Source organism: Triplophysa rosa, linkage group LG2 (genome assembly GCF_024868665.1).
Source record: "Triplophysa rosa linkage group LG2, Trosa_1v2, whole genome shotgun sequence".
NCBI lineage: Eukaryota > Metazoa > Chordata > Actinopteri > Cypriniformes > Nemacheilidae > Triplophysa > Triplophysa rosa.
Window position 1 is genome coordinate 8,310,573 of NC_079891.1, and position 22,282 is coordinate 8,332,854.

Below are 22,282 nucleotides of genomic sequence, written 5' to 3' on the forward strand. Positions count from 1 at the left end.
GTAAGCTTAAGCTTTATGACGTCTATGGAGGAACCGTGTCCTGCGTAGTTCAAGGAAAAGCGTTTATATAAATATAACGTTACGTGTACAGGACGTGCAGGTACATTAGATAAGGAAATAAGAAAAGCCCCATAATAAAGGCGCGATTGTGTCCTTCGAGCACATCTTATATTCGGTGGTGTTTGGACCTATAAACCGCTAAAATAAACATGATCGTAAGCAAACTGAATCCAGCCCTGTGTAGCAGAGCTCTCCGCTTCACTGTTGCAGTCACTGGGTGAGTTTTGAATGTTATATTTCTTATTCAACCACGTTATTACAATGTAACTATTCAGATCTATTTATTCGCATTACTTAACCACAGCGGGCCCATACGAATAACAATGTCTGATAAACACTTGCAGCAAATAGTTGTGCTTAATTAACCAAATTATATTTTAAGCTTGTTTTTGCTAAGTGTTTCTTATGTGTTCTTTTAAGGGTTCAAGGGCACGTCAGCAAACCAGCTCATAGGAATGATCGCTATTATGCCACTCAAGCGGCCGAGGTACATGTTCTCTGAAGTTATAAACCAGTCGGTTTCTCACGTTTTTTTACGTTACATGCATTTATTAACCTAAATTTGCATGTCGTCTGACCTACTGGCACAAGGACGAGGGCAATCGTGAAGTTTAATAATAGACTGCAGTCAGTATGTATGGCTGGTGACGCCATGTTTAAGTTGGTGAAAGTTCACCCACAGGACAGTTTTATAATTCAGTTTTATTTCAGTTAATGCCACATGTACACACTGAGACACATTACATCAAACAAGGGCCAAGTTCCCAACTAAAGGAAACGCTTGTCACAGTAATGGCCTTAAGCTAAATCATTTAAAAAACTATTTTGACAAAAAAATCTAAATTAAATAGAGCTTAACCTAAACACAAACTACAGCAAACAAAGTTAAAATGTGGGCATAACCCGCTGTGTTGCAGTTATTGTGCCGTCTGCTTGTCGCTTCAGCAAACACATTTACGTTGTGGCAATGTTGGTGCCACATTCCATTTTTCCTCTAGCAATGTTCCTCTCTAAGTGTAAACAATGTAGAAATTTAAGATTTTAAAGGGCTTGTTCTGCAACAGTCAATAACTGAAACTACATTCAGACCATTTTCCTCCTTCCCATAGCAACTAAGTTCCGTGTTATTGCATAACATTTTGTTGTTATATAGCCAAAATAAATATCTATTTATTAAAAGTAAATAATTAATACTTAATACGTTTACAGCATAAATGCAAACAGCATATTGTAAAACTGTATTATAAAACTGTACACAACAATACAAGGGTGTTGTAAATTATAATTAAACTTTAAAAAACTAGACATGTGTAAGTATAGGTATTAGGACGATTATTAAGAATAATTAAAAATAAATTCATAGACCGTACCGGCAGCTTAAACAGCCTTGAGTTGACTGCAGGGATGGATTATGACTTTCATTCATTCATTCATTCATTCAAACATTCATACATTCATTCATTCAAAGGGCCCCGGGGCCAGTTGCCTCCGAGGGCCCCCCCTGCCACAATTTTTCCAATTCTTTCCCTTAGCTGCGCATTCACAGTTATAGGTGAAAGTTAGAAGTGAAAGTTAAGATGATCATGAGTATACAAATCGTTCTCACTCTGCATCAAATGCCTGGGTTATGCAAAAAATAATCTGGACAGGGTTTACTGAAGTCTAATATAAGATACACAACAAAAAAATCAACAACCCAAATAAAACACACGTTTTTAATTAACTGTCAAATATACACATAGTTAATGCATCATAAATAAAAAAAGATTTGTCACCCCATGTGACACATACCTGTAAACATCCAATCACCATGCAAAAGATCTTAAGAAAACCTACAATTACAAATACATTTTTGGTGGCCCTGACAAATATGCAACCCACCAGTTTCTTTCTTTCTGTTATGCATGATTTTAACTTCAATCTATAGGGAAGCTTGGATTCCAGGGAGCTGGATTGTTTTGCACAAAATTTTACACTTTACCATTAAGTTCCGTCGTCACAACACAGAATTCCCACCACTGATCTAGTGATTCCCACACATACGTTGGTGGAAGTACGCAGCGATATAAACAAATGAAATTATTTATCGAAGCAATAGCAATTACTGAAAGTGAAAACTATAACATTCACAGAAAGGACATCTGTGCTAAAAATGAGCCTAAAATGCAAATAAAAAGCCTAATGTAAAGGTCCATTTCCAAAAGCGCTGTATACATTTCCTATTGTTCTGTTCCTACAATCGTAACTTTATCTTTCTCAACGTCTGTATCTCTGTTCTCCTCTCCTGCAGGCAGTACTGGATAAAGCACAGGTGGGCAGCAGTACTGCCGTGAAGGCCAAAGTTGAGAAAGACATCAAAGCTGTGGTAATGTTATGTCACATTTCATGGTTTTTCTGGTTTTAACCCAGAATCATGATTCTGCATAAAGAACCACACACGAGCGACTGGTTGTAAAAATCCTGCAGCTGTCTTAAAAACGGTCTCAATATGTGCACATTTTGCCACAGTCTGGAGCCCTATGAGGACAAAAATGATATTGAAACCGCAAGATTTAGTGCGTCGTAGAATATGATGGTCGGCTGATACTGATCTGCAGCTGATCGATCGGAGCAACCATAGGGAATATGCCTTATAGTTTTGTAACTTTTGTTTTTGAAGGAGTCCAAATCTTTTGCTGTCAACATGTTTAAGGGCCAGATAACCACTGAACAGGTCTTCCCCTTCCCTTCAGGTACATTTTCAGTTCTTATGTATTATAGTTGTATGTAGATTTTGTTGATGCGGTGATGTTGCTCATGCATTTATTGTGAGCAAGTGTTGTGTTTTGTCTTGTTGTGGTAGTGATGAATGAGGAGCAGACTCAGTTCCTGCGGGAGCTTGTTCCTCCAGTTGCAAAATTCTTTGATGTAAGTTCCTCTAATATCAAACTCTTTTCTAGTATGCATAATTAAATATTTTTGCCTCCACGAGTGTGATTTCTCTTACTCTGTGTGCATGTGCAGGAGGTAAATGACCCCATGAAGAATGATGCTCTGGAGAAGGTTGAGGACCACACCATGGAGGGACTGAAGGAGATGGGAGCCTTTGGGCTGCAGGTGCCTGTTGAGCTGGGTGGTCTGGGCCTCACCAACACTCAGGTGAGAAAAGAACATCTGAAAAGGGGGGTTTACATCTATTCATTATTTAGGTGTTCACTTAGAATTATAGTCTCAGCGTTATTAAGATATTGGTGTTTAAAAGAATCAAATGTGTGTGTACTAGAGTTTCTGTGTGTGTGACTGCAGTATGCCAGGCTTGTGGAGGTTGTAGGAATGCACGATCTTGGTGTTGGAATCACGCTGGGTGCCCATCAGTCTATCGGCTTTAAGGGCATATTGCTCTTCGGTAATCCTCAGCAGAAGGAGAAATACCTGCCAAAACTGGCCTCAGGTGAGTGCCACTGCAAATTATGTGTGTTTAAATGTCATTGTTACGTCTCCCTAATTAATTGACGTCTAGGAGTATTTGGGAGGTAACACCAAAACGTCCAACAGGTCAATTATATTTAAGTTGAACACTTTTCTTCGCTTTGAAGGTGCGGTGTGTGCAATTAAGAAACAAGCAGAGGGAAAACTGAGTTTGAACTTTGCATTCAGTGAAGAGATTCAATATCACAAAGCTCACAATAATAATAATAATAATATGAACCAAATATGAAATATGAACATAATGAATTAAAGACAACAAAAGTGAGGGACAAGAGCGGTGCTAAAGCAAAGAAAATAATAAAACAAAACACGATAACTAGCACCAACCCAAAACTAAGCTAAGCAAAGAAATCAGAGAAAATAACATCTTCAACGTAGAACGCCACTAACTACACTAGCTGCGTTTACATGGACCAATGTAATCTGATTAAAAGTCCAATCCGAATGAAAACGCTCCATATAAACACGTCAATCAGATTAAAAATGCCCAAGCCGATTGAGTCGGATTGTAAGGGGTGGTTTATCCTGTTTGTAATCCGCTTGATAGGACATGTATACACTTGATCAGATTGAAAACCGAAGTAGGAAATTGTGCGCATGTGCAAAGATGACGCTGGCTCGTACAGATGTAAGGGCGTATGACGCACGGAACGGAGCAGCTGCTGCTAAAGAAACCAAAAACCATAAATCTGACAAAGCGGTACACATTTCCATATGCTTGTCATCTCTAAATGAACATATTAATGTTTCTATGCATTTAAAATGTCTTAACTGTTTCCCTGGAGTGAGTTTTTAACCGCAATTTCTCAGTTCCTTTTTAAAACACGATACATTTGCAGATGTACAAACATCTTGTAGGATAAAATATCTAATCATAAAATTTCATTTATATGCGTAGTAGGCTACTGAACATTTCTTTTATTTATCGTTTACTTGCATGTGTTTTGGAAGGATTAACTGTTTTTACCATGGTAAATTGCTGTAACGACCTTGCTCCATTGATATGTAGAGATTATTTCGCGTTTATGAATTGTACATTACTGTATTATGCTGGTGTCTGTGATATAAAATAAACACATCTGCGCTTACAACATTGTTTGAGGAGCCGTTTTGTGAATATTATAATGATACCTGCGTCCACCGCGCCCGTCTCTGTTTATATCGTTAATGCTGACATATGAATCCGCATATCATCACTTCTAAAGTTCGGTATTAGCTGTTGTTGCTAAACATTTATTTAATTATTGTTTGCCTGCAGACGCTCTGGTGGGTCTTGGTAGTTTTGTCATGGTAAAACCGCATCGGGTGTGCTCGTGCTTTGGCACGAGACATTACTCTGCCTTTATAAACTGTAATTTTTTTTCGTGCCGTTTGTAAAATAAAATATAGACAAGATGTGCTTTAAAACACTGTTTTAGTGGGTATTTAGGTGAACACTTGTGCAGTGTGCGCATGTCAGCAGATTATATCGGATTTGAAGCTCGTCATGTAAACACGCACATCAATCAGATCACTTAATTTACCTTTCATGTAAACACTACATTCAGATTGCACAATCCGATTAAATTCAATCCGATGTGTCCATGTAAACGCAGCTACTGACTAGCAAACATAAATACAAAAGTTGGCACTCGCTCATTAACGAGTGTGTTGAGACAACTTTACTCTGGGTGTAGTAAGATGTAAGTCGCGTGACATGCTGCACTGGTCCTATCACTATGTGTCGAGGTAGGACTTAAATAGACTCGGATAAACCGAGAGTCGAGTCACAGTTTAAACGCGGTTAAACAGTCATTGGAAAGTAAAGTTACACGGGAGAAATCTCGAACACAAAATAACTCAGATTCAGAAAAGGACAACAAAAACATGAGCAAACACCAAAGTGTCACGAAACGGGGGTAGGTACGCAAGGACAAAGGACCCAGGTGCAGACAGCGGGTAAGGGGTTAACAAGACGTTTAATAATAACAAAGACAAAACCAAAAACCCACAAGGGGGTAAAATAACAAAACAGGGGAATATAATACACGACAAGACAGGACTAAGACTAACTACACTTAAACAATACTAAAGTTACGTATGACATGAACTACAAATAACTAAACTAGACTAAACTTTGACAAGGCACAGGAACTCACCATACAATCACAATGAACCAGCATAGGACAGAAAACACAAGGGCATTATAAGGCCCGATTCACATTTCGCATCTAAAACCGCGCAGAAAACGCAAGCTGCACTGTGTTCTCCTTTTTTTCCAAAGCGCCTGGACTTTGCGCTCTCCTGGCGTCGTTTGTCGCTAATACATTGCAATAATAGTAATGCTACTAGATTTAGTTATGCTGTGATCATCTGTGTCTCCATTTTCATTGAGCTTGTCTATATTGGCTGGTTGGTTCTTGTCACATGACCTGCGGTGCGCTTGCGGCTTTCTGAAATGTTGAGATTTTTTCATCTCGATGTGGCGCCGACACGCCTGAAAAAAAGAGTGCGTCACACCGCATGCACGTCGCGACCGCGTCGTCCCCTATTTCCGAGTCGCCCGCTATTTCCGCGCGTCTACATTAAAAATATGAATATGCATGCGGAAAAGACGCGAAATTGGAATCAGGCCTATAGAGGATAAATCAAGAGGGGAACAGGTGAAGGGCATGAAACAATAAACGAGCAATAACGAGGAGACGAGAGGGCGGGAACAGAGACGAGACCGGAGAGGGTGTATAAAAGGCCCAAATTACCCCTCTCCACATGAAACATGGGGTTCTGTCATGGTTCTGCCTCTTTTGTCATGTCTTTCTTGGTCTTGTGGCAGAACCACGACACAAAGATAACGCGGGAGAGCAAACAAATGAAAAGCAAAAGCTCCTCCCGAAGCGCGTGAGGTCTTATGTTAGCTTGTACATTTCATTTGAGACCATCTGCAACAATCTCTGATTAAAATGATTTGCTCACCCTTATATAAATATCTTGCATTGGTAAGTGTCAACGAAAATAATTGCACTACCTTGAAATTCCCTGTTTTTATCCTTTCCTTTGCTCTCTCTGCGATTCAGGAGAGACAATCGCAGCATTCTGTCTGACAGAACCAGCCAGTGGTTCTGATGCCGCCTCCATCAAGACCACAGCCGTGCTCTCTGACTGTGGTACCTATTACACCCTCAATGGCAGCAAAATCTGGATCAGGTTAGGAACTGACTTGTCACTCACCGCTCATCACTGGCAGACAATAACATATACTGTAAACACAATAAATATATATCACAGGGTTGACATTAAGATCACTGTTGATTCTCTTGAGAGAATATAGATATGAAATTAGCTTGTTTTTGGTCAGTCCTTAATAACTTCACTTTTTTACAGTAATGGTGGGATTTCAGAGATCTTCACTGTGTTTGCAAAGACCCCTGTGAAGGATGAGAAGACTGGAGAGATGAAGGACAAGATCACAGCCTTCATTGTGGAGAGAAGCTTTGGAGGAGTAACACAGTAAGAGATACGTAGAAGTGAATATTGGAAATAGATCAGTTGAAAGAAGCTGATCAATGTAGCACGTATATCCAAACTATACAGCCATTTTGTCTAGGCCTATATCTCTTTAAACACCCACACTTTGGGTTTCTCTCTGTGCAGTGGACCTCCAGAGAAGAAGATGGGCATTAAGGCATCCAACACAGCCGAGGTGTATTATGAGAATGTTCGCGTGCCTGTTGAGAATGTACTGGGAGAGGTCGGAGGTGGTTTTAAGGTGGCCATGAACATCCTTAACAACGGACGTTTCGGCATGGCCGCCGCTCTCTCTGGAACCATGAAGGGAGCTATTGCTAAAGCGGTAAGTGTGGACATCTCATTTGTTTCTGAAGCTGCTGTCAACACACCCTGTAATCTTCTGTCAAATCGGTTTTCATTACACATTTATATTGTGATAATGAATTAATTAAATGGACTCGTATGGCATCTGGTTAAAAGGATTGTTAACCCAAAAATAAAACTTGTGTAATCATTTATTCACCCTTGTGTCGTTTAAAACCTGTATGTGACTCTTCTGCGGAACACAAAAGAAGATATTTTGAGAAATGTCTCAGAGGTTTTGTGTCCATGTTACGGAAGTCAATGGGGATAACGTTCTCCAAAATATCTTCTTTTGTGTTTTGCAGAAGAAAGTCACCCATACAGGTTTGTAATGACATGAAGGTGAGTAAATGATGATGAAAGAAACTTCCGTTTTGGCTGAACTTTACCTTGGATTAAAAGAGTCTTTCAGGTTAAATCCTTGTAAAGCTCTGTAAACAGCACCCTAATTTTGACAAACAACAAAGATCCATGTTTTTCCGTATGCTGTTACCTGCTTAACCTTTCTAAGAACCTCAAAATGATTCTTTATCTCTCTACAGGTGGATCACGCTGCTAACAGAACTCAGTTTGGAAATAAGATCCACACGTATGGTGCTATCCAAGAGAAGATAGCTCGCATGGCCATCCTGCAGTACATCACTGAGGTAAATGTCTAAGCCACTTTTTTTATCACATATCGTCGCTGTCGGGCAGAATCCTCGCATATCCAAAACCATTATTTTTCAGGAAATTAAAAAAACTGCATATTTTTTGAGTTATTAAACATTGTATCGTTAAAGTTGGTATTATACCTTGTATTGCTATCATATACTGTTGTGTACCAACATTAACACAACATTTCCCCAAAACCATGTTTAATCGGAGATGCAAGGTTTATGACTTGGGAGCAGGGAGATTACGCTGTCATTCATAAGAATGGTACGGACACGGACGTCGCTGCTGCCAGCAGTGTTCATCAAAGTCTGCGGTCGCGTTGAGCCTTTTGACAAGAGACGAGGCTTTAAGAGCTAATGAAAGCTAATGATTGTGGTTACATACAGCTTCCTAAACTCTATTTTAAACGTTAGAGCTATGAGTGATGCAATACCAAAATAAAACGTTAAACAGGCTGTCTAATATAGGCGGAAATTAATCTGCACGCAAATAAAGTCGGCGGTCGCGTTGAGCCTCTTGACAAGAGAAAAGGCTTCAATAGTTAACCAAAGCTAACGACTGTGGTTACATACATCTTCCTAAACTCTTTTTTAAAGGTTTAAGAACTATAAGTGATGTAATACAAAAAACGATTAGCTGACTAGGCTGTTTAATAGGCGGAAATTATCCGAATCTGCTCGCAAACTTACCTTCGTGGCTCACGGGCTACTTCTGCACCGAAGCATTACAGCTATCGATTTTTAACAAAACAGGCCTACTCAAATGTATCTAACCTAAATATTTTCACTCGTTATTGTCTAAAAAACTTTCAATCAGGAGACGTAATGCCGAGAGGCTCCCACGGAGTGAAGAAGAGGTGGAGTTACGAGACTTCTCAGACAGTTGAAGTGTCCAATGGAGTTAAGAGATTTGCTCTCAAGCTATTTTCAACACTTTAGATTGGTTAATAATTTGTAAAAATAACAGACCCACATGGGGACTGACCAATAGCATCGATTTGTGAAAAAATATGAAATTGACCAAATTTGGACATAGGAGGTTTCCGCCCGACAGCGACGATATACTACAAAGCCATCAATGACACTCAATATATTGTAATTTTTTTAATTTGTTATTAATTTTTATTTTCTCTCTCAGTCAATGGCATACATGGTCAGTGGAAACATGGACAGTGGAGCTACAGAGTTCCAGATTGAGGCTGCCATCAGCAAGATTTTTGCCTCTGTTAGTTTTATAACTCCAAATGATTTATATTGGTTATATGTACATGTTAGATCTTTGTTCTATAGACATGTTAATAAACCGTTATGTTATGTTATAATGAATTACACTTGGATGGGCAGGAGGCAGCATGGAACGTTACAGATGAATGCATCCAAGTAATGGGAGGAATGGGCTTCATGAAGGTGAGACTAAAGAGGAAATGATTTCATTATTTTATATCGCAGACGAAATCAGATTACATTATATCACCCCTCAGGTGATCTCTCACACTGTACTTGAATCATTCGGACATTATTGTGTTTACGTTCAGGATGCTGGTGTCGAGAGGATAATGAGGGATCTGAGAATCTTCAGGATCTTTGAAGGGACCAATGATATTCTGCGATTGTTTGTGGCTCTCAATGGCTTCCAGGTACTTGCACATTCGCCCAGCTCTGGTTTCGATGCGATGTTTGCACAAGGATGTATTCATTTAAAGAGTTTATGTTCAGAATGCAGGAAACCATCTGAAGAATCTACAGAAAGCTTTGAAGAACCCGCTCGGAAATGTTGGACTGCTCACAGGGGAGATCACCAAAAGAGCCAAGAGGTTTGAGTGTACAAATAAACACACACGATTCATCCCTTTAAAAGAAATAATGGAACTAGAACAAAGTTTTTCATTCATTTTCAGGAGAGCGGGTCTTGGGACAGGGCTGAGTCTGTCTGGATCGGTTCACCCAGAGCTGGCTCATAGTGGAGATCTGGTGAGGAAAAACTAAATCTCATCGTCATTTTATGATAAACTACTTTCTTACTATAGCACTCATTCATGTCTCGCTTTCTTCTTCAGGCGGTCAAAGCTGTAGAGCACTTTGGTGGTACTGTGGAGGAGCTTCTGCTAAAACACGGCAAAAAGATCATCAGTATGAAAAATCGGCTTATCTACAATAATAGAAATGAAACGGTCCACTGGAATGTTCCTCATGTTGTTGTTGTACTGCATTACAGATGAACAGTTTGTATTGAAAAGAGTTGCAGACAGTGCCATCGACCTGTACACTATGGTCGTAGTTCTGTCCAGGTAAGGCACACAGTTTCACACAAGCACACACATACTGTCGCGTTTCATCATCACATTAATCTTAGCATGTGTGTTTGATTCATACAGGGCGTCCCGTTCACTCAGTCAAGGCATCCCGTCTGCCCAGCATGAGAAGATACTGTGTGAAACCTGGTGTGTGGAGGTAAGCGTGGATGTTTTGTGCGTATCCCATGTTGTATGCCTTGGAATTTTCTTCAAAATTGTATTTTCTCCTGTTCTCTAAGGCACATGACAGAATCATGCAGAACGTCAAAGATCTTCAGTCTAGCTCCAGCAGAAAGCTCTTCAATAACTTGAGAGATGTCTCCACTTCCGTGGTGGAAAATGGAGGAGTCGTGGCTCCTCATCCTCTTGGTTTCTGAACACGCAATACTCGCTTTTCATTCACTTCGAGCCTGTAGTACAGTGACTATTGCATGAAATCGAAGCTCTTGTCATAATCGTAATGGAGATCACTTGAACCCCTAAACAAAACTGAAGATCGTCACGGTTTTTGGGTGATAATTATGTTAGATAACGCACTTTAAGATCACATTAATCAAGGTAGAAATGTATTTGAACACATCACAGCGCCGACTATGTCCAATACAATACACTATAAATGTATTAATGGAGGGCAACATTTGGTCTAATATTTTTACTCATCTGTTTGTAGATAAACTCCATCCTCTGCGCTGTGTTTGTTGCAAATTTATAAATAGTCCTGCCATGTATTATTCATTGTATATAAAATAATGCTCAATAAGACTAGGAATGTTGACTAACTTGTGTTGTCAGCCTACAGTAAGCAAGCTATCTGATAAGGCTCGTACTGTAAGCTTGCATACCTAACACATGTTAACACACTCTTATCAATCTTACCTCTTACGTTTAAGTTTAAACTGTCTCAAAAGACATGGTAATGGCATATTTATTATAATGGTCAGTTGTCCAAGTACATTTAATGTTTTTTTTTCAGGGCAAAAATGTTATAACGAATGTACTGTATATCCAAACAAACATCAATTTAAAGTACTTATTGAGCAGCTAGATATTGACAAGGATCTCAGGTTTTGTGTTAATTCTGCCTCTTCTGCTTCACATTCACATATATACACCGTCTACACAGCTATTGTCATGTTTTCTTAAATATGCGATTCATATAAAGAGTTTTAGACTTGCATCATTAAATATTAACCTGACAGAAATGTGCATAGACTTACTAAGATTTATGACTGTTTTAGTAATACACAGAGGGTTAAACTCTCACGTGCTTCACAGATGTGCCTGTTTTGGGATGGCTACAAGAAAAGAGCTTTGGTTTATTGTTAACTTTGTCAGCTGTCGGTGTACCATCAGATCAATGCTGATGGTGTGGTAAAATCATTTAAACATTGTGACCTCTTTGTCCATTCTGCACATTTGTGTTATGTATATTTTTTTCAACCTCTACTCATTTTCTGGGGAAAAAAAGGAGCTATACAAAATTTAGAATTGTAACATAACTATGTTATGTGTAAAAATGTGGCAAAAATAATAAAGTATGGTTCACATTACAAAATGATTGAGCCTCAGTTATATCTGAAGCAAATTAACTATAAACAATAAATATAACTTGTAAACCTGAAAATCTTTGACCGTATAACGTTGTTGATTTAGCCGTTAAATCTTCAATCTGACGAACTTCAAACATGTTTGTTAGAATAGTGGCAGTCGGTAATAGTGGTTACTTCTCTTGATTCAGATGCCAAGTCAAGGTGAACTACAGTATTGACCTCTCTTCAGTGATTTGTCCAGATTGTCCATTAGATTGAGCACTCTCAACAGGGGCATCCGCGGAAGTTTGGTCACTATTGACTGCCTCACCAGTAGATGGTTCCGCTGGGTGGTTTTGGTCAGCAGTTGAAGTGGAATTAAAAAAGCCCCTCTAAAAAGAAAAATAGAATTGATGAGAGAAATTGAGCAAAAGCAGATCAACAGAAAGCACTAGAGTCACCCAATAAAACTAAATTGAAGGGATTGAACACAACTACTGTAGAACACACCAGATAATGTAAACAAAATTGGCCGCCATTGACTTCCATGACATTTCTCAGAATATCTTTTGTGTTCCACAATCATTTTTATTTTTGGGCGAATTATTCTGTTAATAAACGTTTTTAAAGTCTTGCACTTATGCCACAGATCCATAGAGATCCACAGTTGCGTTTTATCTATTTAACATATAATAAAAATAACACACTTCAGCTTTAAAGATAAATAACTTGCTAGAAACACTGACTTTGTACAGCATCACAAAAATGACGGCCATGATGATGAGTCCAAAGAATATAGACAGGGAAGTAATGAGTACTGTGAGAGCCTGAGACGGGACCTCCAACTCTGTTACAATCTGCAGAATAGCAAGAAAGAGTGGAAAACTGTAACACAGCAACAAAGTTGCCTTTACTCTTCAAAGCAAAATAGATAATACTCCGAATACATGAAACTAAGTGCTTCAAACTACTTTTGTTCAAAACGTTTAAGATGTGAACCTGAAATAATTTAGTTTTAAAGCATAATAGTTCTTTCAATGTAGTAGCTCAGGACTTTGTGAACACATCTCTAAATGGCGTCTAATCTGACTGGACCTTAGACCGATAAGAATAAGATGGTCTGTTAGATTTTTTTGGTGATAGGTTTAAAAGATATTTTAGTTTTCTTACAGACAGCTGGTGAGAATCCTCGAGGGGATACTGAATGTAGCGCTCGCTGTCAAAGAAGAGAAATCCCCAACTCATGATGCTAACCTGCAGACCAGACAAACATTTTTGGTTGCATTTTATTTTACAGTACATTGTACATTACAGTGTACCAACCCAACAAAGACCTGAATAATGTAAGGTAACTACATTAGGTAACAAATATGGGTTAAGTTTAGGTTTAGGGTAAGGTTCAGGGTGCTGTGTACCTACACAGTTATTATAGTTAGTATATGAAGAGTTTTTTCCAAAAGCAGATAACGCTGTTTTTAAAAATCATGTTTTTTTTATTGTGTTTTATTGTGTTAGTTAGCTGTATTTTTTCAGTTATTATGGCTCAAAACAAACCAACTGCAGTTTGATTGATATTAATTGGAATGCACAATAAAAATGTTAAAAATGGAGTTATCTCTTTTTGGAAATAAACTCTTCATATGTATATGTAAAATAGGAATGAACAAGAAATAAGTGGGAATTGAAATCTAGATAAAATGTTACCTGTTTGCCTGAACTGATAGTTCCTGTAAACTTAAAGGTGATTGGTTGATTACTCGTCAACAGCTTAATGGTGCAACCAATTAGATGACAGGTAGAAACACTGCAATGCTGCCAAAAAAAGGCACAAATCTTGTGACAATAAGATGTGGTTCAAAAGACAGTTCACTCAAAATATGTTTTGAGTTGTTCCAAATCTTTATAAATTTCTTTGTTCTGATGAACACAGAGAAAGATATTTGGAAGAATGCTTGTAACCAAACAGATCTTGGGCATCACTGACTACCATAGTAGGAAAATTACAATGGTAGTCAAAAGTGCTTTCCTACATTCTTCAAAATATCTTCTTTTGTGTTCAACAGAACAAAGAAATGTATACAGATTTGGAACAACTCGAGGGTGAGTAAATAAAGACTGTTCCTTTAAAGCAATGCACAAAACCCAACGTTTACCTGTGTCAAATTAAATCTTTCCCCATGTTTGAGAAGAACTTGCTTTTCACATGTTGTACCGGTTCCATTCTAGGCAAAAAACAATACAAGGAAATGACCAAGAGCAACAAGATGAACTTTCACAAACACACATTTATACTCTTGTGACTGTTTTTCTTTAAATACAACTTTCACTACTTTCTTTTGGTTCTTTCTTTCTGTTTAGATCTAAGTGGTCAAAGGGAAGTTTTAAGAAAAGGTCAGTCAGTAAGACTTGATTTTACCATATTTTTCATGTTTGTAAAAATCACATCATGTGATGTTTGGGATGTGGTTGATCATAAGTGTAAAGTAAAGGTCACTACAGTTGTGTTGGACTTCTGCATTCACGACTCCAGCATGACATTCAACTTTCACTTTAGTAAAAGTTTATATATACTGTATATATCCACTCTGACCACATTAAGACATCATATAGAAAGTAAACGTCTTTATTTCCTTTATATCAGTTTATATTGCTGTCGACTTAATTGGATTAGAAAGAAAGTTTCTAAAAAAACAACAACTCAAAAACGCAACACAAATTTGATGTTACAAACTTACATTTGTTGCTATGGTTAGAGGTATTGTTAGAGGTATAAAATTTCCAATTTATAGAACAGCACTGACTTTTGTTACCTTTCCATACATTCAGTATGAAAGCCATGCAGTAACTGTTAGTATAAACACTTTGTAAGACCCAATACAGACTGTGTGAACACATTTATCAGATCTTCTGCTGATTTTAATACCACTTGTGAACTCTCCTCTCTCCACAAACTCACTATTTCAGGAAAAGTCATCTCCACCGGAAACACAAAGGAAATATTCACAGGTGCAGAAAGTTTTCCAGTGTTCTCCACCTGGTTTTATTTTTTGGGGGAGAAAAATAGATAACAGGGTCATTTTTTAGAAGAATGGCATTTGTTGAGAGATGTAAAGCTTAAACAAAACAAAAAAACTTTGACTAAAACTTCACCGTATATATGTGTTCAAGCTGTGTGCTATCAGGATATTTAACAAACCGAGTTGAACCTCCACTGAAACGTCAAATAAACAACATATTTGTAACTTTGTAACATTGAAATCACATTCAAGCTGTCTGAGCGCCTTCTGGTGCTACAGTACGGTAAACAGTCTACTGTGAGAAAAAAAACCCTGCCACTTACTCTTTCACCACAACATTAACAGGAAGTTTGAGAACCACGAAATTAGCCGCACGATTGTCTTGGACTGTGTTGTTGTTCTCATTTTTACTAAAACGTTGAGAAAAGTCTTAAGTTAGTTCGACCAATCAATCAAATAGTTCAATATTATTAGTGGCTGGCTTACATTTAAAGTTTGGGTAGTCAAAGAATTTACTGACCTTGTGACTAATGCATTAACAATCAAGTGTTCGTTTACAGCCAAGGGTGTAGCCACTGTGAACAACATCATCAGTGTGGTCTTGGGGAAAAAAGTATACAAAAGTTTTTGAATCTACACCACAGTTGTAACATTGTCATATCTAAATGTATTACTTCGGATGAATTGAACACAGAACAATAACAAGACAATAATAACAATGATGCTTTTTTCTAGATTGATCAGATGTTGCAATTTACTCTAAGAAACAGATTACTACACAACCTATGAAAGAGGATTTGTGAGGTCAGCATTGATGAAATGGTTTACCAACCTTTACTCTTTGACGAAATACTGTTGCGCCGAGCTGACATGTGGTGCGTGTGACGTTCGAGAGCTCTGTTTGATTGGACTCACACCATACCTGTCCAATAGACTACAGCATGACAAATAACAGGACTTCAATTATGAAAACTGGAGCGATTACCAAAAAGAACAAAGTGTAGTTAGCTAAATGTCAAATAAAGCAAATTGTGGGATACTGTCTTTCACACTATTTTTTCAACCATTTACTTGTAATTTGACAAGCGTGAATTAAGGTCTATACCGTCATAAAGAAGTGTGCTACACCTTGTTTTGGGATTGTAGGTGTATAATAAACAGGAGTAAATCGATTCGGGAGGATCTTACCGCTTTGACCCAGGCAAAGGACAGAATTGTGGGATGATAAAGGAATAGTTCTGTGTCTGTGGAATCTTCTCCGTTATTGTACACAACCACAGAGAGATTCACAGGGTAGCCCACTGTACTTACTACAGTATCACTGAGATAGGGATAGAACAAATGTCAATTTATTAAAATACACAACGGATGTATTCAGAACATAATGAATAAATGAAGAACATAATGAAACCTTAAGTATATGATGTCAACTATTTTGGTGAATGTACTGGAATCAGTTGATGTATCTGTATCTGGCTGAGATAATGACAGCATTTCTTTTTTCTAATTTGGTAATTTAATTATTTTTTTGCTAGGCTATAAAAGTACAAACCTAAAACATACATTACATAAATAACAATAAATAAATGCATACAAATGAATTTTTATATTTTCTGTCTCGTCTCTAAGTCTCGCCCCCTCGTTAACTTCCCCTTAGTGTTTGATCCCAGTCACCTGCCCGTCACCCTCCCTATGTTATCATCCCTCATTAGTGGTCCCCTTTATGTAGTCCCAGTCATCTCTGTCCCTTGTTGGTTCATTGTCCATTGTTCTTTATACCATGTTCGTGTTGATCCCTGTCCAGTTGCTCTTGTTCTCGCCTTGCCTTGCCCTGCCTCGTCCCTGCGTTGTCCTTATTGTGAGTTTTGTTTGTTTTTGCTTTAGTTCTCGTTTTGCCCCCTAGCGGGAAGTTCTTGTATACCTTTTTTGGTAAAAAGTCTTTTGTTATAGTGTTTGTTCACCCATCGAGGGTTTTTGTTTTACTTGTAATAAATGTTATGTTAACCCCTTAACTGCTGTCTGCACTTGGGTTTTGTCCCCCATACTTCCCCCCAAAACCATGACAAACTGAATACGAACCTCAGAAAAGAGAGAGAAACGTTTAAATCCGATATACACACATGATCTTCTCCACACACCTTCTCCAGAATCACCTGAAAAACAAACACACCTGCATTCAAGCCTACATTGTATATGTGTGTAACCCTGATGTATCAGATTGCCTTTATTCTGTATTTAAAGTTAAATAAGATGTTTAATTTCTCTGGTTGTCCATGTTGGAATATGTTTTAGTTAAATATGTACTGTGTCTTTAAGAAGATTGAAGTTTGGTTGTAATATACTTGCGAAAAACGTGTTTGACATCAAGTTGGGCTGTAAATCAAAGCGCATTGGATAAATGTACAACAGACACTGAGTTCGCCAATCAGATTCTGCATTGGGCGGGTCGGAGGTGAAAAGAAGAGAACTGAAAAGAGTTGTGTAGGAATTTTTAGAAAAAAGTCATAGTAGTACAGCCCGTATTTCTACGCAGAGCAGAGAAAAGAGCAGAGAAACAAGATAAATAGTAGAGATACAACCCGTGTGTCTATGAAAAGATAGATAGTAGGGGACCAGCTCGTATTTCTACGTTGATGACGGGAATAGCTGTAAGTTTGAGATTTGCTGTATGATTGGCTCGGCCTGGGGGCGTTCATTAAGGGGGGGCTTCCGTCATGCCTCTCTGGTCATGTTTTTCTTGGTCTGGTGGCGGAACCATGGCAGAACCTCTTGTTATGTGTGGAGAGAAGCATATTATTGTCTGTCACGACATAATATGCGTTCTCTCTGGTGTCTTTTCTCTAGCTTCCCCTTAGTGTTTGATCCCTGTCACCTGCCCGTCACCCTCCCTGTGTTATCATCCCTCGTTTGTATTCCCCTATTTAAAGCCTCTGTTTTTCCTGTCCCGTGTCGGTACATTGTTTCCCGTATGTTGTTCTATGGTCCTTGGTCTAAGTACAGTGTTCCTCGTCCATATCTCCATAGTTTCTCGTGTTCCTACCTTGCCTTGCCCCGAGTGTCCTTTTAAAGTGAGTGTTGTTTGTTTGTTTATGATTAGTCCTCGTTTTGCCCCCTTGAGGGAAGTTTTTGTTTTCCTTTTTTGAAAAGGACTCGTTTGTTTATAGTGTTTGTTCCCCCATTGTGGGTTTTTGTTTTTTCCTTTAATAAATAGTTTGAGTTAACCCTTTCCTTGCTGTCTGCATCTGGGTACTCCCCGCCATTTCATGACACATTCTCATTCCCAAGTAGAAAAGAGGATGTGAAGAATTGGACGCTGGACATTTCAACACGACGGACATCGACGAGTTTCAACGTTCAACAGCACAGAGATTGTGTGGTAACATTGTTTTGTTTGCTTTCCTGAGTGAAGAGGCCATTTTCCTTTTTCTAGGCCACTACGCACCCGAGCAACGTTTCAGGCCTGCAACGGGGTGGGGTGTGTATGGTGTGTGTGTGAGTGATTGTGGACTTAGATTGATAAGTTAGTTTGACCGGGTCATTAGGAGTCTAAATAGAGTTTTTTTGGTAAAGGAACAAAAGACACACAGAGAATTCATTTATACTCTATGGCATTGTGTTTTATTTACATTTGTAACGTAAAATGTCATTCCTAATTTACTATTTGAGAACCATATATAAAGTTGTTTAAATGTTATTTCTGTGAGTGTGTGTATTTTTGTAGTGTTGAGGAGTTTGGGGAAGTGAAACATAATTAGAAGATAGTACTAAAGGATCCGTTAGGAAAATAAAAGAACTCAGGCCCGTATCATAATCTCTTGCCTGGTGAGGTTGGTTGGAGGATAGGGGTTACATGTGGTTTACTATGAATCTCCATAGACATTATGATTTTTATACTGTACAGTCTGTAAATTTTATCCCTTACACTATCACAAAAAATGTTTTGTAACCAAAAACAAATCACCATTTAATATGTTGTTCAAGCGATTTGGTTCATTGGGACACAGGAAGTGTCCATGTAAACCATGTTTATGTTGTTCTACACGTGTTATTATACACAAACCATATACTGTATATATATATATATTTATATATTAGTGCTGTCAATCGATTAATAAAATTAATCTGATTAATCACACATTTTCTGTGATTAATCACGATTAATCGCACATAACAATAATATTTTAAAATATACTTTTACATTTTAATAATTTCACATTTAATCTTCAAATTGATGTAGAAACAACATATTTCTTTAACAGCGTCATTTTATGAATGAAAGAAAACATTTTGATATTAGTACTGTAACTGATGTCTCTATTAAATTGATTATTTAAACATTAATTATAGCCATTCAACAATATAATTGAGAGCTATCATGAAATATACAGAAATTGAAGGAAGTTCTCAAACACTTTACAGTCTTTAATGCTAAATTATTAATTAAATGCAGAAGAATTCTCATTAAAGCTACAAAATCACATTGATTTCTTCTTTTATTTTGTTCTTTGATTAACATTAGTGACAGGAGTCACAGCAGCACGTTTAAGAATGCGGCCCCTTTAAGAGCTGTCTCAGTACGTAGATCTGACCGTCACCGCACTCCCATTTTCACAACTCTTTGCATTCATTTAAGATTTTATTTTACAAGTTGAAATCTGTGCTTAAGATAATGCTAGACAAAACGGGCTTTCTGATATAATCTTGTATGGTTTTATCCATTCAAGCACGAAAGAGAACTTAACACGGATGCGCTGTCTGACAGAGATTCACCGACGCAGCCTTCAGACTGTTTACACCAGACTGGACCTTGCGTTGCGTTTTGCCGCGTCCCACAGTTTAGAAGCCGTCTATCTTCATTGAACGCGTCAAAGCAACGGTTTCAAATCGCGCTTAAGTGGTTTAAAAGCCTGTACACGAATAAGAGCGTGATTACATGATGTAACGCTAGACAAAAAATGTCAAAACAAACGGATGCTGTGTTAATTGCGTTATATATTTTTCACACGTTAATTTGAAAAAATTAATCGCATGCGTTAACGTTGACAGCCCTAATATATATATATATATATATATATATATTCACACACACTCACTCACTGAATCGCTCACTCACCATCTCTGTGAATGTAGGATGGCAGTCAGGGCTCAGCACTGGCCTTAGACCGCCTGTTTCAGGAATTATCGCTCCTGTTACATTCAGTCTCCCAGAGAGAGGAACCTCGTGATAGTCTGAAATACACTCCTAATAATAACAAGATCAAGAAATATTTAGGGTTAAAACCAAACAAAAAACAGGACATCTGTCCGATGGACATGGAGAGCAGAAATAGAGAGGACAGTGAAAAGTGGTCTCTACGTGACAGGTGGTTGTATGGGAGAGGTTGAAAAATAAAGAGAGACACACAAGCACTGACCGGGATAATAATAGGCTGAGCAGTGCAGACAGGAGACAGGCTGCTGAGGTTGCTTCTGGAAGTCCAGAGAAAAGAGGCTGACCTGTTTCCAAACAACAGTCGAGGAGTCTTGGCTGGAGGGTCCAGCTCCAGAGCCAATGACACCGCAGCACTGAAAGGACCTAAACCAATACACAGCCATTTATATACAACTTTATAAATGATATTTAAGAACAATCCACCGATTCAAACAACAAAATTTTGTATAAAAATCTACAGTCTTGTAAACATTAGATATGCATTATGTGAAGCAAGATATTTAATTCTTCATTAGTTATAATTTTTCAGTCACAATATTTTTTTCTGTCTTACCTTGTATATTACCCTTAACAATCTCCTTGATAGAAACACATATGGTGACTGTGTCAACAGGTGTGTTGAGGCCAAAGGGGGCGGAGCAATGAAAAAAATGTTGAGGAATGATTGGCAGGTCCACAGTGATGTTTACAGGTAGACACATTACCGGTTGAGTCCTGTAAGAATATAATTTGGACAATGAGACACTTTTTGTCAGCTTCCTAAATAATTTCCATCAAAGAAATTGCTCTCCCAGCATATAGATTATGATGCATACATACACGTGTTCAATTAGAATCATTTACATTAAAGTTTGTAATGTACTCTGTTTGTTTACATTAATCAATGTTGCAAAAATGTCATGTATTAAAGTCACCATGAAACGGAAGTTGCGATTAACTTCTTTTCCATATCGTGACGTGTATCGTGAAACGGCTTCTGAAATTAGAAAAAATGTAGGGCGGGACTTTATTTTGCCCTTCCCTTTTTGATTGGTTTGTTGTAAGTTGGGCCTGGAGGGGAGGGCTAAAAATGCCTGGCCATTGGTCAGTCAGTATAGGCCTACCTCTTTTTTTGTTGCTGACGTCATGTGGTGAAGAGTTTAAAGGAGTAATTCAGAGATTTTAGCGGCATCTAGCAGTGATTGCAACCAGCGACTCACTCCACCCCTCCATTTCGAAGCACTTCGTCAGCTCTCACAGGACAAAGATGTCGTTGCGTTTTTGCATTTTTTTTTTTTTAAGTAGAGTTAATGTATGTTTTATTACATTTCTGTCAGTACATTCTCCTTAATATTACACACTGGGCCTTTAACTAACTCTGAAACTGTAGTTTTTGAAGCTTCACTATTTTGAGCACCATGAAGGCATTTTTATATGATTTGTTTGTGTTTAACTGAAGAAAGGAAGTTGTAAACAAGGCATGAAGATAAACTACGAGACAATTGTCCTATTCCTTTAAGAAAATGTTGACAAACCTTATTATGCTAGTGTTACTCAATTACTGTAATTACAGAAGGTTTTGTACAATTTTCCAATACTTGTCATTATTTGAAAAAGCTTACACATAATTTTTGCTCATCGGGCTATTGCTTATTTTAAAATGTACAGTTCTCACTCTTGACATGAACATAAATTCAAAGGCAAAACAAACTGTGGCTGTGTTGTTCAGATAATCACTTCCTCTATTATGGAGCCAGAGATATGACAAAACAATCTGAATTTGAATTTCGTAAATCTGAATTATTGACAAGTGTTTTTTAACAAAACTGAATATTATATGGGAGTTAAAATAGTTTTGAATTAGATTTTGATTTCGAATTTGAATTTTTTTTACTTGAATATTGAACATTTGAAATTTAACACAATTGATTTTTTTTAAGGCAGAGTTTTATAGGCATGCATTTTCAAACAACATATTTTTTGCTCTGAATTCTTAGATTGCAAATATCCAGTTTTTTTTTTAATACAGCCTCACGTTTTCAAGATGAAGAAGAAATTCGGAACATCAAATTCAATTTTCTAAAATTCAAAACGCAGAAATTCAGATCGTACAGAAAGTAGGTCAGAGGTCGTCCACAGGGAAGAGTAGAAGATCTCGGAAAAGTCAAACGGAGCGCTTTGGCCACAATGGCCAGTTATTTGTTCTTATTATCCAATC

At 37.9% G+C, this 22,282-nt stretch overlaps 2 protein-coding genes across 3 annotated transcripts in view; one reads left to right on the plus strand and one right to left on the minus strand.

Annotated features, from left to right (window-relative positions):
- Positions 1-11,884, plus strand: LOC130545585 (very long-chain specific acyl-CoA dehydrogenase, mitochondrial-like). Its single transcript, XM_057320197.1, has 20 exons — positions 1-277; positions 481-547; positions 2,351-2,425; positions 2,720-2,792; positions 2,903-2,967; positions 3,064-3,198; positions 3,346-3,490; positions 6,582-6,711; positions 6,889-7,014; positions 7,159-7,357; positions 7,920-8,024; positions 9,172-9,258; positions 9,378-9,440; positions 9,569-9,670; positions 9,750-9,847; positions 9,932-10,004; positions 10,091-10,163; positions 10,249-10,321; positions 10,409-10,484; positions 10,567-11,884. Exons 1-20 carry the CDS (start codon positions 210-212, stop codon positions 10,702-10,704), a joined length of 1,971 nt encoding a protein of 656 aa, XP_057176180.1. The 5' UTR covers positions 1-209; the 3' UTR covers positions 10,705-11,884.
- The window catches only part of LOC130545573 (integrin alpha-X-like), a 27,879-nt gene continuing 17,365 nt past the window's right edge, over positions 11,769-22,282 (minus strand). Inside the window, exons 16-30 of one of the 2 annotated variants that reach the window (XM_057320177.1) lie at positions 20,639-20,799; positions 20,288-20,448; positions 19,987-20,115; positions 16,953-17,026; positions 16,062-16,194; positions 15,706-15,807; positions 15,394-15,473; positions 15,197-15,283; positions 15,007-15,067; positions 14,813-14,890; positions 14,010-14,078; positions 13,561-13,668; positions 13,027-13,110; positions 12,603-12,713; positions 11,769-12,248 (exon numbers count right to left, since the gene is read on the minus strand). In XM_057320177.1, coding sequence (XP_057176160.1) covers positions 12,084-12,248; positions 12,603-12,713; positions 13,027-13,110; positions 13,561-13,668; positions 14,010-14,078; positions 14,813-14,890; positions 15,007-15,067; positions 15,197-15,283; positions 15,394-15,473; positions 15,706-15,807; positions 16,062-16,194; positions 16,953-17,026; positions 19,987-20,115; positions 20,288-20,448; positions 20,639-20,799 — 1,603 coding nt within the window. In that variant the 3' untranslated portion in view covers positions 11,769-12,083. Of the gene's footprint in view, positions 12,249-12,602; positions 12,714-13,026; positions 13,111-13,560; positions 13,669-14,009; positions 14,079-14,812; positions 14,891-15,006; positions 15,068-15,196; positions 15,284-15,393; positions 15,474-15,705; positions 15,808-16,061; positions 16,195-16,952; positions 17,027-19,986; positions 20,116-20,287; positions 20,449-20,638; positions 20,800-22,282 lie in introns of those variants that run through there. The other variant, XM_057320187.1, reaches the window with a different exon arrangement.